At 47.5% G+C, this 26886-nt stretch overlaps 3 protein-coding genes and 1 long non-coding RNA gene across 8 annotated transcripts; 3 read left to right on the forward strand and 1 right to left on the reverse strand.

Annotated features, from left to right (window-relative positions):
* The first annotated feature begins 108 nt into the window (after positions 1–108).
* Positions 109–10885, forward strand: LOC119116364 (zinc finger MYM-type protein 4-like). Of its 5 annotated transcripts, none has more exons than XM_037241681.1 (30): positions 109–393; positions 1459–2053; positions 2132–2184; positions 2256–2405; positions 2478–2541; positions 2678–2877; positions 2979–3103; positions 3285–3504; positions 3600–3812; positions 3897–4047; positions 4114–4229; positions 4300–4641; positions 4743–4893; positions 5009–5184; positions 5264–5435; positions 5608–5724; positions 5823–5866; positions 5932–6070; positions 6231–6293; positions 6625–6770; positions 6860–7599; positions 7639–7937; positions 8065–8141; positions 8209–8338; positions 8425–8576; positions 8657–8771; positions 8837–9115; positions 9257–9368; positions 9542–9628; positions 9892–10885. In XM_037241681.1, the coding sequence occupies exons 1-30, from the start codon at positions 355–357 to the stop codon at positions 9980–9982; spliced, it is 5358 nt and encodes a 1785-aa protein (XP_037097576.1). In that variant the 5' UTR covers positions 109–354; the 3' UTR covers positions 9983–10885. The 5 variants fall into 5 exon arrangements, with proteins under 5 accessions (XP_037097576.1, XP_037097577.1, XP_037097574.1 ...); XM_037241682.1 differs by having other exon boundaries at positions 6860–7351; positions 7394–7937; XM_037241679.1 differs by having other exon boundaries at positions 6860–7937.
* A 110-nt stretch (positions 10886–10995) lies between these two features.
* On the reverse strand, positions 10996–20304 carry LOC119116363 (creatine kinase, flagellar-like). Its single transcript, XM_037241678.1, is given in 31 exon segments — positions 10996–11291; positions 11778–11967; positions 12028–12151; positions 12221–12392; positions 12450–12582; positions 12660–12811; positions 12887–13228; positions 13300–13489; positions 13555–13678; positions 13757–13928; positions 13995–14127; positions 14204–14358; positions 14442–14783; positions 14863–15052; positions 15128–15251; positions 15318–15489; positions 15574–15729; positions 15732–15926; positions 15998–16339; positions 16410–16599; positions 16686–16809; positions 16908–17079; positions 17163–17507; positions 17575–17774; positions 17833–18010; positions 18108–18297; positions 18407–18530; positions 18610–18781; positions 18940–19314; positions 19379–19566; positions 20012–20304. Coding segments are annotated over 31 exon segments (5868 nt in total). The 5' UTR covers positions 20035–20304; the 3' UTR covers positions 10996–11112.
* Positions 17706–18302, forward strand: LOC119116375. Its single transcript, XR_005096268.1, has 2 exons — positions 17706–17790; positions 17880–18302. It is a non-coding gene; the product is annotated as an uncharacterized LOC119116375 (long non-coding RNA).
* Positions 20305–20889: 585 nt separating the features above from the next.
* nrde2 (NRDE-2, necessary for RNA interference, domain containing) lies at positions 20890–26799 on the forward strand. The gene is made up of 19 exons (XM_037241684.1): positions 20890–20996; positions 21458–21560; positions 21639–21803; positions 21903–22043; positions 22189–22454; positions 22540–22769; positions 22859–23086; positions 23172–23361; positions 23500–23633; positions 23910–24030; positions 24102–24277; positions 24343–24514; positions 24587–24807; positions 24878–25349; positions 25499–25839; positions 25906–26045; positions 26174–26315; positions 26466–26537; positions 26616–26799. Exons 1-19 carry the CDS (start codon positions 20936–20938, stop codon positions 26739–26741), a joined length of 3501 nt encoding a protein of 1166 aa, XP_037097579.1. The 5' UTR covers positions 20890–20935; the 3' UTR covers positions 26742–26799.
* The last annotated feature ends 87 nt before the right edge of the window (positions 26800–26886 follow it).

Here is a 26886-nt window from a genome sequence, read left to right on the forward strand (position 1 = left end):
GTTTGTGAAACACTTTGAGATTTTCCAGTGATTTGACTCAACTTTTTTTTTTTTAACTCCCATTCAAATGAAGTTAAATCAGTTTACCGAGGTTTTTCTTTAGCATTAGTACCTGTACATCAAGTTCTTCAGAACGTAATGCTTTTGTCAGCTCAATTTGATTGAAGTGGTTAATGGCTATATTTCAGGCTTAAACTTTGCCATTTGACAGCTTCATCCTTTCGGTTAGCTGCTGCTCGCCATGCAAGCGGCAAGGCCAGAGAGGGAGGACAAGGAGGAGAAAGAGGAGGAGAAAGAGGTGGTTGTGGTGCCGGGGTGCTGTTTGGAACCCAAATGACTGCAGCATAATTAAAGATGGCGGACTCGGAGGAGTTTAGACTCAAGCGATTAATGGTAAGCAAATAGCACTTGGTATGCAAATACATGTCGACATTAAACACCAGCTCAATGTTTATGCTGCGTCCGACCACAGTGTCATAAGCGGTCATTGGTAGTTTTCTCACAGCACAGCGGATACGGGTGCTTAGGCTAAAGCTAGTTAGCTTGCAACTGTGTGACGCTAGCACGCTGTGGTTTTAGCCGTGATGCGAGTTCTGCCTTCAATATCACTGGCTGCAAATGTGCCATCTTCCAACAGACTACAGCAATCAAAACACAACACGGTGCTCTTGTTGTCCACTAATGTAGTGTTTTTGCGGTGTTCCGCCGCCCCCACAAGCCATTCACAAGGGGGCTTGCAAAACGACACACAGTACTGCGTTCAAAGATCTTGCTTCGCCTGTCGACTGATTGTATTTTATATTGCAAAGCATTTCAATCCTCACAAAGCTACGGGTTAAACATCCGACTGTAAAGGAAGAGACAACGCGAGGCCTGCAATCGTAACCATTCATTCTAGTGGCTATTTAACCGCTATGTCTCAATTTCCCCCTTTCTATTGTGCTGTCATGAAATTCATATGTATTTTTGGGTCATTTCGTACGTTATGTGTTACTCTAGTAAAAAAAAAAAAAAAAAAAAAAAAGTGTCTCGTGCCCAAATATTGGCTCTCACTTTGCTTGTTGGATTGCTGGTGTAATGCATGAGTAACTTTTTTGTTAAAGCATGGATTTTGATCATTGAAAACAATATCCACATCAATATATTTTTACCTCAAATACCTTGTCGTGCCTGAGATGGCTGAGGAACACTTATCTGAAATGCCAAAGAAACAAACGGAGGACAATAGTGCAGACAAATACATATCATAGCAGTCCACAGATACTTTCCCCGCATAATAATGGTTGGCCGTTCACATATTCACTGATTATTTTGTAGTTGATGGTAAGGTGATCACAGTGGAGTAAACTTTGACCAATTGATGACATTGTTTTAATACTATTTCCTTTCTGAATTTCCAGCTCAGCACATCCATCCATTGAGCATGATGCATAACTCGCCTTTTCCTGTTCTCCTCAGCATGAGCAGCAGCAATCCAGAGTGTTTGACCAGGTGATGGGCTTGGGAGACTTTGCTGATTCCTCTCAAGGCTCCAACACCTCTTCTAAGAGCCCCGCTATGGAGGAGACAAAGGCCATGGATGAAGTTTCAGGAATAGACGAGCATCAACATCCAGATGAGGACAACAGCAACAGCAGCAGTAGGCAAGATGAAAAGATGGATGAGGGGGCGGAGGAGTCGTTATCTCCTCGCATTGCTTCCCCCGTCACTGAGCAGTGCTCCTCATTCACCGTGGGGCCCAGTGAAGGAGGAGGAAGAGGCGAGGCAGCATTTGATGATGCGTTGGACGGCCTTCCTTCATTTGGTCCTGAAGAAGAAGAAGAAGAAGAAGAGGAGGAGGACGAGGATTGGCACTTTGCTCTGCCGGCAGAGACACTGCAGGATGACGACTGTGTCAAAGCCAAATGCAAAAACAATCAATCGCGAGAGCAACAGAGCAAAATCCAAGACCGTCCCAGAGAAGATCTGGATGAGGAGCAAGAGAGGGAAGCCACAAGCGGCTCTGCAAACACGTCCCACTCATCCAAGGACAACACACCTGAAAGCAGCCAAGGTATGTCAAAGTTTATTTTTGTTGAAAGGATTTATTTTGGGGGAAATTGCTAACATGATCTTTTGAACCTCTCATCAGATGCAACAATTGTGAATCAGATGGAGAAAACACAAGACCGTCGGCAAGGAGAGGTGGGTCATGTTCAAATTGATAGGAACTCTTCTCCAACATTGACTTTCCAAATCCTTTGTGCGTGTGTCAGCGGTTTGCGCATCCTCCCGTGGAGGCCCGCAACCCTCCGATGTCTCCCAATATCACCATTAAAGATGAGCCGGTTGACGAGGGATACAATGCCGCTGTATTGCCTCAGAGCACCGTCAGACACGTCAAAGAAGAACTAGACCATCAGGAGGTAAGTGCCGGCCGGCACAGAACAATTATTACAAATGTGACCACTGACTTCAATTCTATTTGTATTTTTCAGGAAGAACTTCGAATTAGCTCTGTTTACTCTGTTGGCGGAGGTAACACGCTTGTGCCCCCTGTTGGTGAGTGTTTCTCATGATACATATTTTGGAGCGCAGCAGAATTGGTACATTTTTCATATACTTGCGCATGAGCGAGCAGTATCACATAAAGCTTTCCGTGAATTTAAAAGAAGACGTTTTTTCCTCTTTTTTGCAGCCCATCAAGTGACCGCGCCCGCTCCCCCACAAACAACCCTTTTTATTCCAGGGAGAGGCGCCGTTCTCCAAGCAGTGACTCCCCTTTCTGTCCGACCTCCGACCGCAATTCAGACTTCCCTTTCGTCCCTGTCGCCGATATCGCTTCGACCCCCTGTGCCGACCATTCCCGGCAGTGTTCGCTGCAGTGGCTGCTTCAAGGTACGGCCATTCCACCCTGGCTGCTGTTCTGGCCACTCACACCAAAGAAAGAAAAAAATCAAACCACCAACATATTTTGTTTCCCCGTTGAACATGTTTAGGTTCTGCTAAAAGGTCAAACAGCATTCCAAAGAAAAGGTTCAACGCAGCTCTTCTGCTCCACTATCTGTCTGACAGGACATCTTCCCGCAACAAGCAAGAACCAATTATGTTCTTTATGCAACTGGTATGTACATCTTGGTGACCACAAAATTAATAAAAATAAAATAAAAAAACCGCTTGCCTCGTACATCATTTACAAATGCCGCAATCACAACGTGCGAGGCCACAAATAACATGTCGAGAGCAAGCATTTTACTCCTCTTGTACTCTGATAAAACTCTTTCTTTCTTCTCATCTTTTTGCAGTGAGATTCTTCGGGTTCGGGACACAATAACAATTCCAGCTGATGACAACACCTACTTGCACTTTTGCGGCCAACACTGTTTATCAATCTTTAGACACAGGACCAAAAAAACTGAAAAGGCCCCTGAAAAAGTGGTCGAAAAACGGCCAGAGAAGAAGATTGATAAGCCACAGGAGAAGTCAGAAAATGTTCTTTGTAGTGTCTGCAGAATCCCCAATCGGGTAATCCAATCAGGATATTTTATTGCAACTGTTGATGTGTCAATTTGTCTTCTTCACATGATTGCTCCATATTTCTCGATGATTATCTCCGGCAGATCGAGCATGAAGTCAGCCACCAAGGCCGTCTGCACAAACTGTGCAGTGATGCTTGTTTTGTGACATGGCGCAAGATGCGACAGTTAGCCATGAACTGCTGTGAAGGCTGTGGGCTGTATTGTAATAGTCGTTCCGACTCCTATCACACGCTAACAATCGAAAAATCCGAGCTCAACTTTTGTGGTCCCACCTGCATTGGCACTTACAAACAGGTAGATATGCCTTTTCCGAATAGGACACGTGGCACATGAATATTTGTAAAGTTGTGGGCTTTTTTCTTCCTCCTCCCCAAACAGTCTTGCCGAAAGACAATCGAGTGCGCCAGATGTCAAAAGTCGGCAACGGTGTCGGTCACCATCATGGAGCGAGACGATAGGGGAAAAGTTCAACTTTACTGTTCACCTATTTGTGTGCAAATGAGCCGACCGCAGCTGCACACGCTAACCGGTAGGATGGCAAAAAAACAATTCCACCCAAAAACGAGTATTTAATTGTCACGTGTCCATTCCGCAGGGGCTCCATTCCCATGCTGTCTGTGCAAGAATGTAGCTGTTCCTCAATACCACCTGGCAATGGTGGATGGCACCATAAGGAACTTTTGCTCCTATGAATGCGTTTCTACTTTCAGGGTAAGTGTGGTGCAAGAATTGCATCATAGTACTAACTATGGGTGCCAACATTTTTTACCTCTTTCTATAGCGAGCAGGACATACTGGGTCAGATTTGATCAATGGAAAATCGTCTCCAAGGGATGCCACACGACTTGGGTCGTCTTCCGGAGCCAGCTCTGTTCCTCCCATTCCTCAGGACTACCCATCTCCAGCCCCCTATCCAAGCCACCATGGAAGTAACAGCTCAGTGCCCCCTTTGGTTCCTCCATCGCTTGGCTTGACCTCAAGTGCGCCAGGGCAAGGCCACCCCCGAACGCCCGCCGCTCATTCTCTAAAAGCAGCTGAGGGTGGAGCCAGCGATACCCCCAAAGTCACCTGCCACCAGTGTACTAAGCAGTTCACCACCAAGCCACTGCTTTTTGGCCACCAAGTAAGTAAGACAAGAGCTCTTTCCTTAACCTTTTCATCATTTGAACAACAGAATTATTTTATAATCTTCCCTTCTTTTTTTTCTTTTTTCTCTTTTCTCAGGATCAGATTTCTGTCTTCTGCTCTATGATATGTTGTGATGCGTATAAAACACAAAACAATATCCTGGTCATGTGTGAAGTTTGTAGGAGGGACAAAGTGCCCTTTGACACCATGCACTACAACGGGAAAGACATTTTCTTTTGCAGCAAACGTGAGTCGGCTTTCATTCTTACCATCATTCTTGGCATCCATTTGAGAAAGCAAGCTCCATTCAGGCCACAATGTCACAATACAACACCAATTGTCCCCCACCTATTCTCTTTCAGACTGTAAACAAAACTTCAAAATGTGCATCACAGCGCGTAACAAGGACCCGCCCTGCCGTCCCTGCAGCTATTGCTACGGCATTAGCCAAAAGATGTTGCATAGTCACTATGGAGGCAAGCTGGAAGAGTTCTGCAAACCCCTCTGCATGTCCCAGTACACCGTTCTCTACTATGGGGTAAGGAGAATGTATTCATGAAAAGAAATCATCTTAGCCTAACCGATTGATCACTGTGACTTTACGGTTGCTCGCACAGATGGGTCGATGCGACAGTTGTCAGAAGCAGGGCTACTTAAACGAGAAGCTGCAGTACATAGGTTCAGTTCGGAACTTCTGCAACCTGACCTGCTTACTCCAATACTGCTTCCTGAATTTCCAATCCACCCAGCACACTACCAGTAACGGTACTGGACCAGAGCCACCTCATGGTAAGATAGAAGTTCTTTTCTTTTTCTTTTCTTTTTTTTTTATATAGTCTATATATACGTATATATTTTATTTTTGCCCCATCCATCCGGGGGGGGGGGGGAATCCTAAATCTACCTTGCACAGACGGTGTTCCGATTGTGATGAATGATTTAGAATGTCCAATTCTTTCAGCTCCAGCCCAGCCTCAGCACTCCTCAATAGCCAACCCAATCATAGCTGATGTGGTGTCACTCGCAAACGGCTCTGCAACTCAGCCCAGTGTGCCAGCGTCGGATGTTGCGCTGACTGGTTCGTTTTTGAAAAATGACGCAAAGCTTCTTTTGAGTAATATCATTATCAAATGTTCACATTGTGAATTTGTTTTTCTTCTTTTTCTCCTATTAAAGGAGGCTTTCCAACCTCTGGTGTCGATGGCAAGAGTCTTGGTCATGTAAGTATTGTATCGTCTCCAGAAACAAGTACAAGTTCAAATACAAGAAATCTTTGTTTTTGCAGGCCAGTACTCAAACGGACACCACGCACGGGCCCCCATCCCACCGACGTCAAATGAAGAACAAGTCAGTTCTTTGCCGGCCTTTCACAATGGATCAAGAGAGCTTATGTCTGCTTCTCCAACCGTCCACTGATTCTTCAGGTAAATTCAGAATAATGTTTGGGGGAAAAAATTCAAGGAACGGAAATTGTTTTGGTAGTTTATTGGGCTCATTTGGACTTTAACCAAGTGGTGAATGTTGCCTCTTCGTGTAAGCGCCACTCGAATTCCAAGCTAATCACAGCTCCCTCTCTCCAAGCAGATGACATCACATCAAATGAGTGTGGAAACGCAGTTAAAAAGATGAAGAAGGACCAGGAAATAGGTGAGTGAGTGGCTCACACAGATATTAGCTATATAGCTGCAGGTACACAAATAGCACATGATTGGATCATATCTTTCTATAAGTAACTGTATAGAAGCACTGGACAGTCATTACCAGTTCAGACTATTCAGGAACAAACTGGTAAGTTGGTGGCCGTGTGATTGTTTGATTTTGGAGGAAGCTAATTGTTGTAAATAAGATTTTCCGTACAATACGATAACACTGAGGAATTTGCATTTTGATGATGCCACACAGAGGTAGCCAAAGTATTCATATAGGCTGATATGAGTCTGATATGACCTATGCCTTGTTTTCTTTCACCCTTGTCCAGCACCATCACCACCCTCATCAAACTGCTCCACAGAGGAGGACAAAGTGAAGATGCTCATGGTGCCAGTTCCTGTGCCAGTCTTCATCCCAGTGCCTATGAACATGTATTCCCAGCACACGCCTGTGCCAATGCCTTTGCCGATTACGGTACGTTCCACATCATAACATTTGAATGCGCAATTTGAAATCATCTCAAGTGTTTGTTTTTTTTCTTTCTCCCTCCTCCTTCCTTCCAGATTCCCGTGCCCATCGTTATGCCACCACAGAGTAAAGAAGTGACAGATGCGGCCATCCAGTCGAATCCTTGGAACGAAGATGAAAAGCAGGATCATGTCGAGGTCTCCATGGAACAGGAAGTGGTATTCCCCGTTGTTGTACCACCACTAAGCAAAGCTATGAAAGATGCAGCTGTCCAGTCAGACCCTTTGAAACGTCAAACCGAAGAGCAGAATCAGGCTCAGATGGCATCACAAATCAAAGATGTCAAAGATGTCGCTGTCCAGTCAGAGCCAATGCTGGTTGCACAAGTCCCCTTGCCCGTTGTCCTACCACTGAGTAAAGATGTTCAAGATGCAGCTGTCCAATCCAAACTTTTCAATTTGAAAAAGCAAAATGATTTGGAGCACTCCAAAGAAGATCAAATCCCATCCAAGGTCCCCGCACCCATTTTTGCGCCACCGCTGAGCAAACATGCAATCACCGATGACGTCCAATCAGATCGTGTGGATGTGGAGACAGCCGCTGCCGCCGTCCGGTCTGACTCTTCGGATGTGGAGACAGCAGCTGCCGCCGTCCGGTCTGACTCTTCGGATGTGGAGACAGCAGCTGCCGCCGTCCGGTCTGACTCTTCGGATGTGGAAACAGCAGCTGCCGCCGTCCAATCAAATCCTTTGGATGTGGAGAAGGCCCAAACTGTCCAGTCAGATCATTTGACTGTGGAGACAGCTGCCACTGTCCAATCAAATCCTTTCGATGTGGAGACAGCTGCTCCCGTCCAATCGGATCCTTCGGATGCGGAGACAGCTGCTCCCGTCCAATCGGATCCTTCGGATGCGGAAGGCGGAACAAAGATGGATTTAGGAGGTGCAACATCAGAGGTGGTCGCAGCACCAGTCCAGCAACTTGAGGAGAGTCCAAACACAGCACAAAGCAACATTTCTCCTCCTTCGGCTAGCACAACGGAGCCAATTCGTACCTTGCGTAAAGGCAGGCCAAAGTCCAAAGCGACGACGTGTGAGCAGCAAGAAAGTGACACTGCTGAACAACAGCCTCCCTCCTCTCCCATGACTGATTTGGAGTTTGACTTCCCAGCGGGTGGGTGAGATGTGAACGAAACCTCTCAAGTTGAACCAACGCCTCTGATAATATGTGCCAGTGTGTGATTGACCAAGAAGAATGTTGAAATATTGCCAATATATTTTTGCTTGGTGTCGTTTTTAAGAAACGTACGATCAGAAGTCGTCGACCCCTCAGCGGGGTGTGAAGAGACCCCGAGAAGGTTACACTGGTCGGAAACGGGTAAGATGGCAACACTCGAGAACTTGCTTTTGCCTTTGGATTGCCGCCAGCGTTTGCGTTGATGCAGGGTCGCAGGCGAACTACCCCGTTAGATGGCAGCGCTGTCGCGGCTCCGGTCAACTTCAACTTGAACTACATGTACGGCGTTAAAGCATGGAGGAGCTGGGTGCTGCAGCACAACACGCATTCCAGAAGATGTGAGTCGGCATACCGACGTTGTCGTCTCGCTTTGACTGGATCAATGTCATCATTTTGCTTGCTTGCTTCCTTCCGCCGCTTGCAGCCAATCCCGTGATTGTTAAAGAGGACATTCTTCAGTGCGATTCCGCCGAGCTGAGCTACGCCTTGTCTTGTTTTATCAAAGAAGTGCGTCGGCCCAACGGCGAGTTCTACAGCCCTGACAGCATTTTCTACCTCTGCCTGGGGATACAGCAGGTACGCACGCGTCTCTTCTTTGATTGTCCTTAGAGTCATCCATCCTGACCTTGAATGTTCTTTGCTCTGGTTTCCCTCAGTATTTATTCATCAAGGGCCGCATTGAGAATATTTTCACCGATGAGCTATACAGTCAGTTTGCTCTGGAGATCTCCGGGATGCTGCGACTCTGGAAGCCTAAACAGCTGCCCAACGGTATGTTGTACATGTTATCGGTCGGTCAGGCTCCAGTCACTTGATGCATGTGCCCCTCCCTCCAGGTAGCCCCGTGTCCTCTCGAGTCGAGGAGTCCTTCCTGTGGGAGTGTAAGCAGCTGGGCGCTTACTCCCCCATCGTGTTGCTCAACACGCTTCTCTTCTTCTACACCAAGAACTTCCACTTCACCACTTTGGCACAGCACCAAAGCCTCTCATTTTCCAACTTCAGTTTGCACACCAAACCCTGCAGTCGAGCGGGCAAAGTCCTCTACCTCAAATACCGGCGAAGCGGTGCTGTTGCCGCCGCCGCTACTGCTACTTCCAGCCGTGCAGAGACGGCGGGTGTGTGGAACGCGTCCGCATCTCTGCCGCCGTGCTACTGAACATACTGATTGCCAATTTCATTCTTAAATGAACGCATCGTCGCCCTCAAATGTGTTGTTGAGAAACATTGAAGTTAATGTTCTTGATTTTTGTTTTTAGAGCGAATGAAGAAAAGGCAAGAAAAGGAGGATGGGGACATAGAGATGGTAGAAAATGTTACCAATCCTCTGCACTGTCCTGTCAGACTCTATGAGTTCTATCTCTCCAGATGGTAAGACACACACACGCGCATAAAAATGTAAACATTCAGCATTCTATTTAACGAGATCAATAAAGTGAAGACACCTTTTTGAATCCGTCCATTTTTCAATGAGATATGTGAGCGCTTCTGTTCTAGGTGTGACCAAAACTCAATGTCTCTTTCTCTCTGTTTGTCCCCTGAAGCCCGCCAGCAGCATTGAAGAGGACTGACATGTTTTACCTCCAGCCTGAACGCAATGTCCACACACACAGGTCAGAAACTGCAACCAGGTCGGCGTCACGATTTAGACTTGCTTCTCGCTTGCCTTCCTTGTGACAAATGATAGTTGAAGAAGAAAAAAATCCACTTCTGATGATCTAGGAATTATTTTCCCTCTATTTAGTGCATGCACCTAATCATTCTTCCCAGCACACTTTGGTGTGTTTTTTTCACTTTAAAATGGATCCCGCTGTATTTTTAGGATGTAAAATGAAATGCACATTGACCTGATGTCATTGTTTCCCTCTCCTGGCCTTCTTTTGTTTGCCCGCAGTTCCTACTGGTATACTTCTCACGCACTACATCACACAATTCTGCAGAGCATGCTCACTCGCATCTTGGCGGTCAAAGAAGTTCAGCGGTAACAGGAGCCGATGGCATCGCAGTTGACACTTTTTGGAACGGGACTGTGTTTTCACAGCACAGCATAGCATCGTAGGCACAGCACACGTGCGAACACATGCCAGATGTTGGCTTGATGTGAAGAAGCGGGCCATGGTGCTTTCAAGGACGCAATGGACATCTGTCACAAAGATGAGCTCTTTGTTAATTGGATGCCTGCTTCCTCCGACAAACGCTCCTCCAGTTTGCTCCTGTTTCAAATAAAAAGGGAGTGTCCCGGACTATTTGAGTTCTCCTTTTATTCCATCCATCCCTGTCAGGACTTTCAACATCAGATCCAATGGTGGATTCTTTCCTTTGATTCTGCATTCCTCTGAAAGCTGTGCCGCGTGTCTGTCATGCATCACACTGTGCCAGATTGCTGCTGCTGTACTGGCCTTCCTTCTCCCCAAGACCATCACCACCATTTTGTTTGGCAACAATATCAATGGATGACATCATAGAATAGTTTGGGTTAGGGGTTTTTTGGGGGGGGAAAATTCAAATATGGTGATGTCATCAGCTGCATGTTGAATGCTAGAGGAAACTCAACAGTGCCTCATCGGATATATTGCCCATCATTCTTAGTCCCTTTTGTGTAGTGTCATATCCCCACATGAATTCTGCCTGATTCCTCTCTCGTCTTTTTTCGCGCTCCTCCTTGTACCCCGTACGCATCCATTCCTCTTTTCATGTTTTTTTTCTTTTTCTGGGGCTTAACTCACATTCATGTGGCTTTGCACTCTTAAGAGATGCATTTTTTTTTTAAGTGCTTCTGTGTCATGGTGTAATGTTTTAAGAACATTTTTTTTGAGGGGCTGCCAAAAAGTAAAAAATCTGATTTGTACTTATTGATATTCTGCACATTGTCAGGTGACCAATAAACTTTTATTAAAAAAAACAAAAAACTGATGACTAATTATCTAACATGTGAGCAGTCTTCTGCAACATGACATGGAAACAGTAAAGCAGTGTGGAAAAAAGAAGTGCACACAGGACTCTTGCCATGACTTTATTTCAGTTTTGTCTCAACAGTTTCACAACTGTGCTAAAGAAAGAAAGCAAGCAAAACATCAACACCAGATGTCACAGAATGCTTTGCTTGTCAGTGCTTCTACTTCTGGATGGGCATCAAGTCATCAATACTTTCTTCCATCTCAAGCCTCTTCTCCATCTCCACCACAACTTTTACACCGTCAACTACCATCTGCACGAGCTGCACCTCAGTGAAACCCATTCTGTCAGTGTTGGAGATGTCAAAGAGTCCATTATCTGGCTCGGTGTTCGCCCCGCCTGGAAAGAAATTGGACAAATCAATGGCCTGACGGGAAGCAGCATCATTTTGACCGACCGAAAGTCAAAGTCAAAGTCAGCTTTATTGTCAATCCCTTCATACGTCAAGACACACAAAGAAACCGAAATTCCGTTTCCTCCATCCCACGGTGACGAGACATACAAGTAGGCGACACAAAACAAAAACAAGAAGGCACAAACCATAAATAATAAATAAAATAAAATGAGCGATGAATAAAAACAGACCAATAACCCATTGAATATGAGGGGCAAAACCGAGCCAGTGAGCATACAGCAAGAACAGGACGCTAAGCTGAAAGGGGGAGCGAGTTCAGGATCCTAACAGCCTGGAGTACGAAGCTGTTGGAAAGTCTGGTGGTGCGGGAGCGCAGGCTCCTGTACCGCCTCCCAGAGGGCAGAAGTTCAAACAAAGGGTGAGCGGAAGGAAGGAAGGAAGGAAGGAAGGAAGGAAGGAAGGCACTTTACCAGTTGCACGTTTCTCAAGCCTCAGCCGCTTAAGAACTTCTTCGAACTCCGGGCGTTTGTTCAGGTGTGGCAGCTTGACAATCACACCGGCACGGAGACTAGTGCCCAGGTTGGATGGGCAGGTTGAGATGAAGCCCAAGTGGTCATTCCACATGAATCCAAGCTCTTTCTCCTTGAGTTTGGACTCCAACTAAAAAGGAGCAATACAATGTCAACATGTCTGAAAGCTTGGTCTGGAGATCAAACAAACCTCTTGAATTCCCCTGCAGAAGCGACTAAACGCCGCCTTCATGTTGCCACCTTTCTCAACGGAAATCACTTTGAGATGCTCCTCTTCGTTCACCCACACCAAGAAGGTATCGGCTTCATTGTGCCTTTCAAGAGAAGATGTGAATTTGTCATGAATGTTGCATTTCCAAGGCAAATGTGCAACTGTGTCTTACCAGACGCCTCTGCCGTCAGGCCAGTCACGGGCAATCCCCGAGGCAACCAGCTGAGGACACACCGGTTTGGGAAACAGCAAGTGCTTCTCGATCATTTGCTGCTGCTCATCTTCTGAAAGGGTCTTCAATGGCACGTAGCTCCCCATCAGGTCTCCACTCAGCGATCCGAGAACTGCGCAACAACAAGCAACGTTGACGCACCTTCGAGTGCGCAGGCGAAAAGCATTACCTTCGGCGAAGAGCTGCCTGAGAAGACGTCTTTCTCCACGAGTGCAATGTGGCGGCAAGCAGAAGCTGCGAATGTTGCGACTGGCTCGGACGCGGGAAATCAGAACGTAGTTGGGGTCGAGGTCGTCGCCCCCCTTAGAGGTAGGTAAAAGACACAAATTGCCACACTCCACTTCCATCGACAAGCTATTGGAAAAGAACTGTAGTGTACCGCAAGGCTGTCTGGGTTGAAATCACTCTTGTGCATGTCGGTTGTCTTGTAACCATGTTTATCCTCAATGACAAAGTCAAAGAGTTCTTTGAAAACCTCGTAGGACTCCTCATCACCGGCCACACAGCCCATCGTCATACTGAACGGGTTGCCTGCAATTGGCAATATTGTCACCAAATGGGACCAGACCAAACATTGGGTAGGGCTTAAGACTCGATTTACTGTACCTGGATTATCTACACCTGTCTGGATGACCCGGTCGATGGTGAAGCCATAAGGAGTTTTCCGCTCACTCAGTGTTTTGTACAGGTCCAGTGTTAAGAACTTGGACATGTAGTTGTTGTGCATCGTCAGATCTGGAAAGTCCTTCTCGGGCGAATGCTTCTTCAAGCGAAGTTTGCCAGGCATCAGGTTGTTGATGGAGCCACCCTTTTCCAGCTTCTTCTCCATCTCCACCAGCAACTTAACGCCATCGATGACAATTTGGACAAGCTGCACCTCAGAGAAGCCCAGTCTGTCGGCGTTTGAGATGTCAAAGACTCCACCCACCGCAGCTGTGTCCACACCACCTGACAAGACAAGTATATGTCAGCATACGTCCAGGAAAGCAAACAGCGTAAGGTTGGATCGATGTACCTACCTGTTCCACGTTTTTGGAGCCTCAGCTTCTTGAGAATCTCCTCAAACTTGGGGTGCTTGCTCATGTTTGGAAGCTTTACGTGCACACCGGCACGCAGACCGGTGCCCAGGTTGGAAGGGCAGGTCAAGATGTAGCCAAGGTGATCATTCCACATGAATGCCTCACCTTTCTCCTTGATCACAGCCTCGAGCTGAATAGGACCGAGTCGATTGGTTTATCATGATGTCGTGCGGCGTCCACCTCCCATCTACAAACCTCTCTGAGTCCGGTGCAAAAGCGAGTGAACACGTCCTTCATGTTGCCACCCTTCTCCATGGAAATCACTCGCAGATGGTCTTCCTCATTCACCCACACCAGGAACGTTTTGTCGTCGTTGTGCCTTTTGAAGGAGACAATTCATTGGTTCATCCTTCTAAATCTTCCATATGTCAACTTGGGACAAGAGGCTCTTTCTTACCAGATGCCTCTGCCGTCAGGCCAGTCACGGGCCATCCCGGAGGCAACCAGCAGGGGAGACACTGGCTTGTCAAACAGGAAGTGGTCATTGATGAGCTGCTGCTGCTGCTCCTCAGTCATGCTCTTCAAGGTGTAGTATTTCCCTTGAAATTCTCCAGTGAGTGTGTCTAGAGCTGCAGAAAAAGCATCAACGAAGAGTTCCTTCTGATGTCCACTGTACCTCCATGGCAGGCTCATACCTCCAATGAAAAGCTTCTCCAGAGCACGTCTTTCTCCACGGCTGCAGAGCGGCGGCAGGCAGAAGCCACGGATGCTGCGGCCTGTTCGGACCCGGCAGCTCAGAACGTATTTGGGGTTGAGGTCTTTGCCCCCCTGGCAAGGCCAGAGCAGACTAAGGTTTGTTGCAATCCAAATGAAACGTCAATCTCCAGTTCAAATGCTACTTTACCCTCAGGTGGCCCGGATTAAGGTCAGTCTTATGCATGTCTGTGGGTTTGTATCCTCCGTGTCTGTCTTGAATCACAAGGTCCATCAAGCCTCTGAAGACGTTGTATGACTCCTCATCTCCGGCCACGCAGCCCACCGTCTTGATAAAGGGGTGACCTACGCACATTTCACAGCGGAAGACGTGGCGGCACAGGGACAGAAAAGTCCAAAAGATGCATTCTCTCTCCAAAGAAGTCTACCTGGATTATCCACGCCTGTCTGAATAACATCATCGACGGTGAAGCCATTGGGGGTGCACCGTTGCCTCAGCGTCTTGTACATTTCAAGGGTTAAGAACTTGGCAATGTGGTTGTTGTGCTGACTGAGATCTGGGAACTCATCCTTTGAAGAAAAGACAGTCATCTGAAGGTCAGCTGGCATTAGGTCGTCGATGGGCTCCTCCTTCTCTAGCCTCTTCTCCATTTCCACGAGCAGCTTGATGCCGTCCACCACTATCTGGACCAGCTGCACTTCAGAGAAACCGAGCCTGTCCGCATTGGAGATGTCAAAGACCCCATCCACAGCATCTGTATCCACACCACCTGATGAACACAAGTGATGTATTCAACATCAAAACGGTGCTCCAAAAATCGAATTTGACCAGAAGGTGACTACACGTACCGGTTCCACGTTTCTGGAGTCTCAACCTTCGAAGAACCTCCTCAAACTCAGGATGCTTGCTCATGTTTGGTAGCTTCACATGTACGCCGGCACGAAGACCAGTGCCCAGGTTGGACGGGCACGTCAGGATGTAGCCAAGGTGCTCGTTCCGCATAAACGCTTCACCTTTCTGCTTGATGGAGGACTCGATCTTAAAACGGATGGTCAAAACAGGTGATGAGAAGCAAAAATGCTTGAAACATTTGACTCCTGAATGTCGAAAAACCTCTTTGAGTCCGCTGCAGAAGCGAGTGAACACTTCCTTCAAGTTGCTGTCTTTCTGCATGGAGATGACTCGCAAATGGTCCTCCTCGTTCACCCACACCAAGAATGTCTTGCTGTCGTTGTGCCTTGAAAGGGAAAAAAAAGATTCTCAAATCAAATGCTTCGACGCTTCAGACGCTGCTGCATCTTACCAGATGCCTCTGCCGTCAGGCCAGTCACGGGCCATCCCTGAGGCCAGCAGGAGAGGGGACACTGGCTTGTCAAACAGCAAGTGGTCATTGATGAGCTGCTGCTGCTCCTCCTCCGTCATGTTCTTCAAGGCGTAGTATTTTCCCTGAAGGTCGCCACTCAGAGAGTCCAGTGCTGTGTTTAGGAAAGTCACTATGAATGTCCAATTGTGCTAATACGGTGCATCGACAGGTTGCTTCTGGTCGCTCTGTTGTTTACCTTCGACAGAAAGCTTCTCAATCGCACGCCTCTCTCCACGGCTACACAGCGGCGGCAAGCAGAACCCGCGGATGCTACGGCCGGTTCGTACTCGGGCGCTCAGAACGTACTCTGGGTCCAAATCATCACCTCCCTGAAGCATCACACAAGAAGTTTGTTTCTCTGCGGTCCAAATGTCAAGGGGAAAAAGTGCTCGACCTTCAGATTGTCTGGGTTGAGATCGGTCTTGTGATTGTCTTTGGCTTTGAAACCTCGATGTCTGGCTTCAATCACGAGATCCAGCAGGTCTCTGAAGACCACATATGACTCCTCATCTCCAGCCACACACCCAACGGTCATGATGAAGGGATGGCCTGCAGTCAGATACGTCAACTTAGACAAACAACTCCAAGATGGCTGCCAGTTCCCGGGTGAGTTACTGTACCTGGATTATCAACGCCCGTCTGGATGACATCATCAATGGTGAAGCCATTGGGAGTTGTACGATCCTTCAGCTTCTTATACATCTCCAAAGTTAGTATTTTGGCCATGTGGTTATTGTGCTTCCTGAGATCAGGAAACTCGTCCGTAGTCGTCAGTCCCTTCAGCCGGACGCCGCTAGGCATGAGATCGTCAATGTGCTCGTCCATTGCCAGCCTCTTTTCCATTTCGACCAGCACCCTGATCCCGTCCACCACCATCTGGACGAGTTTCACTTCGGAGTAACCCAGTCTGTCCTTGTTGGAGATGTCAAAGACTCCGTCCACAACGGCCGAGTCCCCGCCACCTGATGAACAAATAAATGACCTTGGTGAACTTTACTGTTGAAATCAAATACAACAGGTTGTGCAATTGACCTGTTCCACATTTCTTCAGCCTCAGTCTCTTCAGAACCTCGTCAAAATCTGGGTGCTTGCTCAGGTTCGGCAGCTTCACGTGAACACTGGCACGCAGACCACTTCCCAAGTCGGACGGACAAGTGGTGATGTAGCCGTGGTGCTCGTTGCGCATAAACACATAGCCTTTCTTCTTGAACAAGGACTCCATCTAAACACCATCAGGTCACAGCCATCAAATAAATATCAAGTCACTTGAATGCGATGAAATATTTCCTATCGAAATCAACTAGAAACCTCTGCAAGTCCAAGACAGAAGCGAGTGAACACTTCCTTCATGTTGCCGCCTTTTTGCATGGAGATCACCCTCAGATGGTCCTTCTCGTTCACCCACACCAGGAATGTCTTGAATTCGTTACACCTTCAAATGCAAATATCCCATCAATGTAGACACATTCGTTCCAAATGGTATGAACGATTCCAAATCAATCCAATCCAATGTATCATCATCATCATCACCAGATTCCTCTGCCTTCAGGCCAATCACGAGCCATGCCGGCGGCCAGGAGCAGAGGAGACGTGGGCTTTTCAAACAAAAAGTGGTCGTAAATCATCTGCTGTTGTTCAGCCTCCATCATGTCCTTTAAAGGGTGGTATTTCCCCTGTAGGTCTCCAGTCAGTGACTCCAGAACTGCAAGTGCGCCAGAGGATTATTTGACACGTTTCCACGCCGATGAGTCGGATGGGATTTGACGAAGCTCTCTCGGTCATTACCTTGAGAAGAGAGCTTCTCCACAGCACGTCTCTCTCCTCGGCTGCAATTGGGTAGCAGGCAGAAGCCACGGATGCTGCGACCGGTGCGGATACGGGAGCTCAGAACGTAGTTGGGGTCCAGGTCCTCACCCCCCTACAACAAGTCATTGAGAAGGTGATCAGTACCCAACGTGCATCTAATCAAGGCCTTTACCTTTAATTTCTCTGGGATGAGTTCAGTCTTGTGCTTGTGAGTTGGTTTGTATCCATGTTTGTCCTGAATCACGAGGTCCAGCAAGTCTTTGTAGAGCTCGTACGACTCCTCGTCTCCAGCCACACAGCCCACAGTCATGACAAAAGGATCACCTGCAGGCAGTGGTGTCATTGGGCAACAGGAATCCAGGAAGTAGACGACGTTAGGATAGCTACCGACCGATGTTGTCCACGCCGGTCTGGATGACATCGTCTATGGTGTAGTCATTGGATGTGGTTCGCGCCCTCAGTTTTTGGTACATTTCCAGGGTTAAGTGTTTGGCCATGTAGTTGTTGTGCCGACTGAGCTCTGGGAACTCCTCCTCGGCTGAAAGCCTCTTCCGCTCAGGCTGAGGCTTATCCTCTGGATCTTTGGAGAAACTAAACAGAGAGACAGGTGTGTGAGTCCAGAACTGAAGACACTTTGGTTTGCTTTTACCTCTTGACACTGGGCATGAGATTTTCAATGGGCTCTTGTATCTCCAGTCTCTTCTCCATCTCTACCAGCACCTTGACCCCGTCAATCACCATCTGGAGCAGCTCCACCTCCGAGAAGCCCAGTCTGTCAGCATTGGAGATGTCAAAGATGCCATCCACGGCACCGGTGTCCACGCCGCCTGACAAGACAAGTGTCTTACTTATTAATTAGTTCAAGTGCTTTGTGGTGTGTTTCTACCACTTTCACCAAATATCGAGAAAAAAACACACACGTACCAGTTCCACGTTTCTGGAGCCTCAGCCGCCTAAGAATTTCCTCAAAATCAGGGTGTTGGCTCAAGTTTGGAATTTTGACATGTACACCGGCACGCAGACCAGTGCCCAGATTGGACGGGCAGGTCAGAATGTAGCCCAGGTGCTCATTCCACATGTACTCCTCCCCTTTTTCTTTGAACAAGGATTCCATCTTTAGAAAAAGAAAAAAAAAACAACCACAGCAATGAAGTCATCATACAGCTTTTTGAGCTTGTTTTTTGTCCACGAGCAAATCCATCAAATCGTGATCACAAACAAACCTCTTTGAGTCCGGTGCAGAAACGAGTGAACGCTTCCTTCATGTTGCCGCCTTTCTGCATGGAGATCACTCGTAGATGATCCTCTTCATTCACCCAAACCAGGAACGTCTTGTCGTTATTGTGCCTTTCAAGGAAAAGAACAAGTATGAGGACCAAGTGGGCTTTCAAGTTTCACGCAGATAGATCTTAATGAACCTCCTCACCAGATGCCTCTGCCGTCAGGCCAGTCGCGAGCCATCCCCGAGGCCAGCAGCAGAGGGGACACTGGCTTGTCAAACAGCATGTGGTCATCAATCAGCTGCTGCTGCTCCTCCTCAGTCATGTTCTTCAAGGCGTAGTATTTCCCTTGAAATTCTCCAGTTAGGGAATCCAGGACTGCCAAGAAGATCAAAAACACTCAGCCGAGCATAATGTTTCCATCGGCATTTTATACAGTACTGGAAGTAAGGCACATCATCCATAATGTTGAAAAATGACACTTGAAATTCCAAAGTCATCCAAATGTGTCGAGCTTGACGTCATCTGTTCATTACCTTCAACCGAGATCCTCTCCACAGCCCGTCTCTCTCCCCGGCTGCTGTGTGGCGGCAGACAATAACCTCGGATGCTTCGGCCTGTTCGCACGCGGCTGCTCAGAACATAGTTGGAATCGAGGTCATCGCCCCCCTAAAGGAAGGCAGAGAAAATATTTCAAGTATTACCCCCTCGTCCCTGAAATCGTTCAATGTATCATCCGTGTAACACCGGGTGTACCTTCAGGTGTTCCGGGTCCAGATCGGTCTTGTGATCGTCCGACGGTCTGTAACCTCCGTGTCTTTCCTGAATCACAAGGTCCATCAGGTCTTTGAAGACTTCGTACGACTCCTCATCTCCAGCCACGCAGCCCACCGTCATGATAAACGGGTGACCTACATTCCATTCATCAAAGTCAACGACTCTGGCGTGGTTCAACCTTGGTGACTCAAATTGTACCTGGATTATCCACTCCTGTCTGAATGACATCATCGATGGTGAAGCCATTGGGGGTACACTTGGCCCTCAGCTTGTTGTACATGTCCATCGTTAAAAACTTGGCCATGTAGTTGTTGTGCTGACTCAAATTGGGGAAGTCATCCTTCACTGACTTCTCCATCAACTCAAGTTTGGCCATTTCATCAGAGCTGGACAAAACCAATCAGGGCATGTGATTTATTATTCAGTTGGATGAAGATAGACCAAAGCAAAACGAGCCCAACATTGATGCACATTGTGCTGTTTTGATTTCTTGTGGTATTTTATTTGACCCAATGTAGTTTACGCCACCGATCAAAACTATAGTTTGGACCGTTAGCGGTCTAGAAAAAAAGATGAAAGCGATTGACAACATTCTGTCATTTCTCCCGATATATGCATTTTCAATAATAGAGATGCTCTAAGACAAGAACAGCGTCACTCATCTCAGGTTGGAATTATTATCACATATATAGATATTTTCTGTCAAATGTGTTTTGCTTTCTAATTGAGGTGTAAAAAAACGGATGACCACTTTGAAGAGGAGGAATACTCCAAGCAAATAATTAGCGTATTGCAAGTGAATCATTTAACATTTCTCAGCGTCTAACTTACACTTGTTCAACAGTGTCTGACATGTTTCCGTCTTCTCTCAGATGCAGCACTAACTAGTAAGAGTAAGGACCGCTCAGCTTTCGGAGATATGAGAAAGGTTGCACAGGGAGCGTTGTCAAGCTGAATGTTCGAAAACGCATGCAAGTGCGTGTGTCCCAACCTATATAGCCAGCCCCAACGTCAGCACCACGAACTGTCCACTCAACGCGACAGGCCGACGTGTGCGAGCGTTCAAGGAGATCGTATGGTCGACGTGCGCTTTGTGCAAAAAAGCTTCTTCCATTAAGGCGTCATCTTCCGATTTGTGACGGGAGCTTTGATGGAAAACCGACGCACAATACAATGAACTTTGGTAGTCAACAATGCAATGCGTTGTATCACTGTGACTTGGTTCGACTTGTCTGACTCGAAACTCTGAACATGCAATTGTTTGAATAAAAAATAAATGTATTATTATGATCTAAAAGATTACGTTTGGTCACACGCAGCATGAATCATTCCAAATTCAACAAGGTGCCTCAGCATAGCCAGATGATGGCGCTATTGTTCTCTTCAATGTGCTAGTGTAGCTATTACAACCTGTCAATTATGGAGACTGAAATGTTTATGCTTGTGAAGCCTAAAAGAAAATTCATTCGACTACGAGAAATTCCATTCCAATAAAAAAAAAAAACGTCTTTGTTTTTGTTTTGTTCGTTTCATTCCCCCCCCCTCCTTTGTATTTCTATTTTGTATTTGTTGATCAACAGTTTGACTGTTTTTTTGTCCAGTATTTGCGTTGATTTCTACAAATAAATCTCATATTTGTTAAATTTGTGTTTTGTTCCAATAAAGTAAAACAAATATTTTATTTGTTCATGTCGCACTGTACATGACGTCATCAATCCGCGACTACATGTTCAGCAGGCGTAAACAGAGTAAAACATGGCACTGTTTCCAGCCTTTGCTGATGTGAGCAGTGACAAGGTTGAAGACCCATCTAATGGTAAAGAGATCTTATTCAACAAGTTACTATATAGTGTTTGGAGTTGTTACATTCCAAGAATGTCTACCAAGTGGGACAGCGAACATTACTTTTCGCAACGCTGGTCATGTCCGGTGAAACAATTCTGTTGTCCATATGATGTCAGGCTCATCTAGTTTTATGCAGATGCTAATGATTAAAGCCACATGCTTGCTGTTAGTAGCACCCGCTGGTGTGTTTGAATTGAACCGAATGCTAATGCTACGCGGATATCAGCAAGCAGAGGTGGGAGATTGGAAGTCATCTCGAAAGAACTTGCGATTTAACACTGATTCGCGACTCCTTCACCTCTGTCAAATGGTAATTTGCTGACTGATGGAGATCAGAAAACAATATGAGTGATCATGCATTACATGGAAGCACAGTGATTACCCTTATCTGTTCACTGAACTAAGTGAGACTTTTTTTGTTTTCTCATTTAGAATTGAAGTGGTTGAATAATAAGAGTTTTCCGACCAGCGATGCCCTGTCCCTGCATCATCGCTTTTTAGAGATCAAAAGTGAGGGAGTACTCCAAGACTCAAGGTAACATTTTGGAGAAAGTAAAGTGATCTGTCAATAATAATGGACGTGCTGCTGAACGTGTTGTTGCTTTATATTCAGTTCAGACAGAACAAATGAGGATAATGTACCAACAAGGAAGAAGAAAACAAAGCGTGGAGAAAAAAAGAAAAAGCACAAAGAAAAGATTAGACGATCAACACAAAGCAGTGGATCAGACTCTGAACCGATTTTCCCAAGTGATCTCAAGCGAAAACAAACAAACAGGTACACACACCACCTAGTGCGCTTCCATTAAATTCTACTTTTGATTTCAGTCATCCACACTCAGTGATTTGTTTATGGTTGACACGTGCCGTCTTACAGACAACAGGCTGCTCCAGTGGCAACTTCTTTCTCCTGGTTGGATGATCTTCCGTCGCCCGCTGCACAGCCGTTCTGCGTCGACTCTAAAGCTGATGCTTCCAACTGGACATACAAGTCTCTATACAGAGGAGATGTCGCAAGGTAACACAAAACATTCGAATGGTACGGCTGGAAGCTTGACGGTCCACTCTGCTGTTTGTTTTCATAATATAAAAGCACAACTAGGGCTGTTTGTCTGAACAAGGCTCAAATGTGATCACGCGCAAGTGGTACTTTGTTATTGCAGGTATAAGAGGAAAGGCATCTCATCACTGGGTCTGGATCCTCTCAAACAAGAAGTCCACTGGGAGGACGTGAATAAGAAACATAAACGGGGGGACAAGAAGAAAGGCGCAGACAGATACTTTTCCACAGCCTGTCGTCAGTTGCTCAGGTCCGAGCAGCCTCTCCCGACATTACCGAGAGTTTGCGAAAGCAATCGTGTCACCCATTCCAACCCCTTTCTTCCACTGGAAGACATTGAGGGGGAGCAGAAAGGAGAGGCGTCCCAAGGTAGTACGATTTGGCTCCGGAACATGATGGACCCACCTGTCCGGGTAATTTAAGCATCTCACCTGGTTTTCCTGTGTGGCTCCAGGTGGCAGAGCACAAAGTTCCTCAGTGAATCCACTCGGCGTGTACGACTCCACCACTGCCCTCTGGCTGCAGGGCAAGGGAAAGCAGGATGAGGCAGATCACCCCGACGAGCAAAAGCTGGAGACAGGGCAAGAAGCTGTGCTTTTGACCGGCCGGACTGAAGAATTCAACCGGAAACTGAGAGAGCAACCAGAGGACACTCAGCTCTGGCTAGAATTCATTCGATATCAGGTAGGAAGACTCTTTTGCTGCGGTCGTGCTCGCAACTTTGCACGCACTCTTGAATGACTTGTCACGTATCGAGCTCATCTCGCCTTTAGGATGAGTTGGGTGCAACAGTATTTGGAGGTGAGGAAGCGCAACAGGGCAAAGAGTTAGCGGAGCGCCGCGGCAAGTCTTCGTACAAAGCCGTGCTGGAGAAAAAGCTGAGCATTGCGGAGCGTGCTGTGGCGACCAACCCCGGCTGTGTGGCTTTGCAGCGGGAAAGACTCCGGATCTGCCAAGAGCTTTGGGAACCGGCGGCTCTGGCTAAAGAATGGAAGAAACTGGTAACTTCACTGCCCTTGTCGTTTCACCCCAAAACGTACCGTCTCAAGCAATGAGGCTAACTCTTGTTTTGATCTTTTCTCCAAGGTCTTTCTCCACCCAAATAGTGGGCCTTTATGGAGGGAGTATCTGCTGTTCACCCAGAGCTACTTCAGCAGTTTCAGTGTGTCAAAGGTGAACTCTGCGTACGGGAAGTGTCTCAGCACGCTCAGCGCTGTCCGCGACGGCAGCATGCTGTCCCACCCAGCCTTGCCGGGGATCGAAGAGGATATGCTCGGTAAGGCCATAGGAGCAACCCGCAACGTTCGATTCATTGCCTGCCCGTCCGTCTAGCTCGCCTTGAATTTAGTGGTAGACTTGACATGTCGTTTAGGTGTGAATTTGAAACATTGTCTGTCTCTGTGCCATGATTCAGATATCTTCACCAAGCAGTGTCATTTCCTCCGTCAGTCCGGTCACGCAGAGAAGGCACTGTCTCTCTTTCAAGCCATGATGGACTTTACCTTCTTCAAACCTGACAGCGTACGACAACTGCCCACCAAGCAACAGGTAACGCAAGTAACGCAAATGCTGCATTCCCATCCAAATTTGAAATGTGAACGTCTCCAATCCTTGTGGTCTTGCATCAACACTGAGGCTATGACGTATTTTTGTCTTTTTCATCGGGTCGGTTGCTATCTTTGAGCTATGGTTGACTTTTGAGCTCGTGTGCTAAATTCAAGTTAGCAACATTGATGACAAGCTGAGTCATCTTGTTGCCCCCAGCCAGCCATTCTGCCCCCATATTGCACATGTCAGAAGCAGCCCCTGTGTCGCTATGTGCAGGCTGACTTCTTTGAGCCATTCTGGGATAGCGGGGAGGCAAGAGTCGGGGAGTTTGATGCCAGAGGTTGGAAAGCCTGGATGGTCCAACAGGAGCGAGGAGGATGGCTCCAGCCCTGTGCAGGTAAGTAAATACAACACATTTGATGCCATTTGCTAGCTGGACACCCTCTGTGTCTGTTTCTCTCTCCACAGAGGAAGAAGAGGAGGAAGAGGAGGAGGAAGAGGACGAGGTGAAGGACCGCAGCCAGCCACGATGGACGGTGTGGCTGGATGTGGAGTCATCTCGTGAAGCTGCGCATTGGTTGCCTTGGAGACCTGACAAAACCAAGGGCCAATCAGAAGACGACTGTGACGACCCGGAGAGACAGGTACGGTGGGATTCCCGTGGCTCCACTTTGTTGGATCTCATTGCGCGTCTTTTCGCTCTCCGAAGGTGCTGTTCGACGACGTCGGGCCTTCCCTAATTTGCCTGTCTTCGCCAGAGCTTCAGCTTCGCCTCCTCCTGAATTTCCTGTCATTTCTGGGGCTGCCTGTGGACACTGTGCTGTCTGCTGGCAGGTGGCATCCTGGCCTGCTGTTGGAGGACCTTTCGCTGCTCACTCAGGGTGAATTTGAATGTGGATTGCAACTTCAGTGTTGAGGGACAAATCAATCTAACCTGGCGGAACTCATTTTAGGTAGTGACTCCCGACGACCTCTGACGTCCCGTAACTCGTCGAGTCTTGGGGTGAACCCTGTGGGTCACATGACCACCCTCCAGGGAACCAGGAAATGGGTAGGGCTTGGAAAGCAGGGCGAGAAGTTTGTCAACTTCATGTTGAATATGCTCCAACCTGTTCTTCCGTCTGAACAACGAGCTGTTCTTTCACTCAGCCGGATGCAGTATGAGAAACTAAAGGTAGCAGCTTTTTTTGTCTTTTATTTTGTCAACCTTTCGAAATGGTTTCTGAGCTCTTTGTTTGTTTCAGGTGTTCCGTTGCATTCAGGGCAACCAAAAACGTCTCCGCTCTCAGAGCAAAATCAGCAAGCGGATGGCCAAATCGCTGCTCAAAGAACCCGACAACCGCTCATCTTTGCCAATGTGGCGAGAGTTCGCCCACTTGGAGTGGATGCTCGGTAACTCGGAAGAGGCTCGCAAAGTGTTTTCCGCCACCACGGCGTTGGGCGGGGGCAAAGGGCTGTGTAACCCCTCCCTCTGTGAGCTGTGTCTACTGTGGGCTCAACTGGAGGTGGAGGACGGAGCAAGTAGTCCAGGAGGGGTGCCCAACCACGGAGGTGCACCTCCGGCCGTATGTGTGCTCACCCGACTTGCCGAGGGGAAGGCCTTAACGCCTTCCTCGTCGTCACAGCCCGTCTCTCCGGTTGCCATCCTGAAGGCCAGGAGGTCTTATGAACAGGCGCTGACTAGCGCTTTGTCGACATTCCAGGCCAACAAAAAAAGTAAGCGCCCTCAGACAATTCAAGACGATATCGACTTCTTATGACTCGCTCGAGCTAGTTTGCGTGTTCAGCTTTAGATGCTGTCGTCAAATACCAGTCAAACTACTGTACTGATGTGTGATAGTAATGTCATGTCATGTCACGAGCAGCTCTTCTCCAAGAAGAGAAGCTGAGGTTGAGAGGGCTTCTCGGCTGCTACGCTCTGTTCCAGTACCTCACGATGGGCGTCAACGCGGCAAACGCGGTCTACAGCCAGGCCCGAGAGCAGATGGACGAGCTGCACCGTACGCTGACGTCTGACCAGAGCGCCAGCGGCCCGTTGCTCGACACGTTAGCTTGCGAGTGCCAAATGGTGGCGGTGCAGCAGGCGTCTTTGCTCAAGTACCACATGAGCGTTAGTGTGTTTCCACTGGCGACGCTGAGAGACACACTCACCTCTGCCCTTTCAAGCTGGCCGAGCAGCGCCGCTCTCTGGAGCATATACGCACAGGTAAAATGAGTTTGGCAATTTGACAGATAATGGCATCCTAATTGTCCATCCTGGGTCCTGTTTCAGGTGGAGAACCGTTACCATAGTGCCGGCCGGGCTCGTCGCTTTTTTCACGCCGTAACGAGGGACAACAGTAGTGTTGTGCCGCGGCTCTTTGCTATTGTTGCTGAACAACAAAGAAAGCAGCTGGTGGAAGCAGCGCAGAGGTAGGTAGGAGTGGGAAGAAGAACACAAGCAAGCTGGTTATTAGTTTCCAAAAATGGATTCTGGAATGATGTTCCAACTGATTATGAAACATGAATAGTGCATTGTTGACACGTTTCATATCAAATAGATCCTGCGACAAAAGCGCCACCTTGACTGTCCTGCCAGAGACCGGTCTCAGCAACCGTATCGGCAGGCTGTTTGAAAACGCCATCGGATCCGAGATGGGCGCCCATTGTCCTTTACTTTGGAGGATGTACATTCACTACCTGGTGAGATGGAGAATAATTCAAGAGGCATGAATTAGCCACATGAACAGCGCGGCTTCATTGTAGAGGCAGTTTAGCATCAAAGTTTGCGCTTTGGGATTTGAATCTCATTGATTTGACATGATCTCGCTGTTCCTGTGTGTCCATTTGGAGGTGTCAGAGGGTAAGCTGGATAAAGCCAAGGGTCTCTTCTACAAAGCTTTACAGAATATTCCCTGGGTGAAGGTATGTCGCAACCTTAAGAGCATCATCTATCTTACCGCAGAAGATAAATGAAGGCAGTCGTACGTTGTCTTTCACCAGGGATTGTACATGGATGCCGTGCAGCTGTTTCATGAGCATCTGCAAGAGTTTGTAGATCTGATGACGGAGAAAGAGCTACGAGTCCGATTGCCGTTAGAAGAACTCGACATATTGCTGGAAGACTGAATCAAACTCGCATGCAAAACGGAATGACTGGTAGGTTGATCAGCAGAAAAAAAAAAAAGACATTGCAACCATTTCTCCAGATGGACCACTGAACACGAGTCATTGCATTTTTTGGACTTTTTTCAAGAAATATTATTTTGTTTGT

This window comes from Syngnathus acus, chromosome 22 (assembly GCF_901709675.1).
Source record: "Syngnathus acus chromosome 22, fSynAcu1.2, whole genome shotgun sequence".
Classification (NCBI taxonomy): Eukaryota; Metazoa; Chordata; class Actinopteri; order Syngnathiformes; family Syngnathidae; genus Syngnathus; species Syngnathus acus.

Bases quoted from the DNA above. Each gene is read 5' to 3' on its own strand.
- LOC119116364 (XM_037241679.1), top strand. From the start codon at position 355: ATGGCGGACTCGGAGGAGTTTAGACTCAAGCGATTAATG. The intron at 3,104-3,284 runs GTATGTACATCT...ATCTTTTTGCAG, and splicing joins TTATGTTCTTTATGCAACTG to TGAGATTCTTCGGGTTCGGG. The intron at 4,894-5,008 runs GTGAGTCGGCTT...ATTCTCTTTCAG, and splicing joins CATTTTCTTTTGCAGCAAAC to ACTGTAAACAAAACTTCAAA.
- nrde2 (XM_037241684.1), top strand. From the start codon at position 20,936: ATGGCACTGTTTCCAGCCTTTGCTGATGTGAGCAGTGACAAGGTTGAA. The intron at 22,455-22,539 runs GTAGTACGATTT...GTGTGGCTCCAG, and splicing joins GAAAGGAGAGGCGTCCCAAG to GTGGCAGAGCACAAAGTTCC. The intron at 25,840-25,905 runs GTAAAATGAGTT...GTCCTGTTTCAG, and splicing joins TCTGGAGCATATACGCACAG to GTGGAGAACCGTTACCATAG.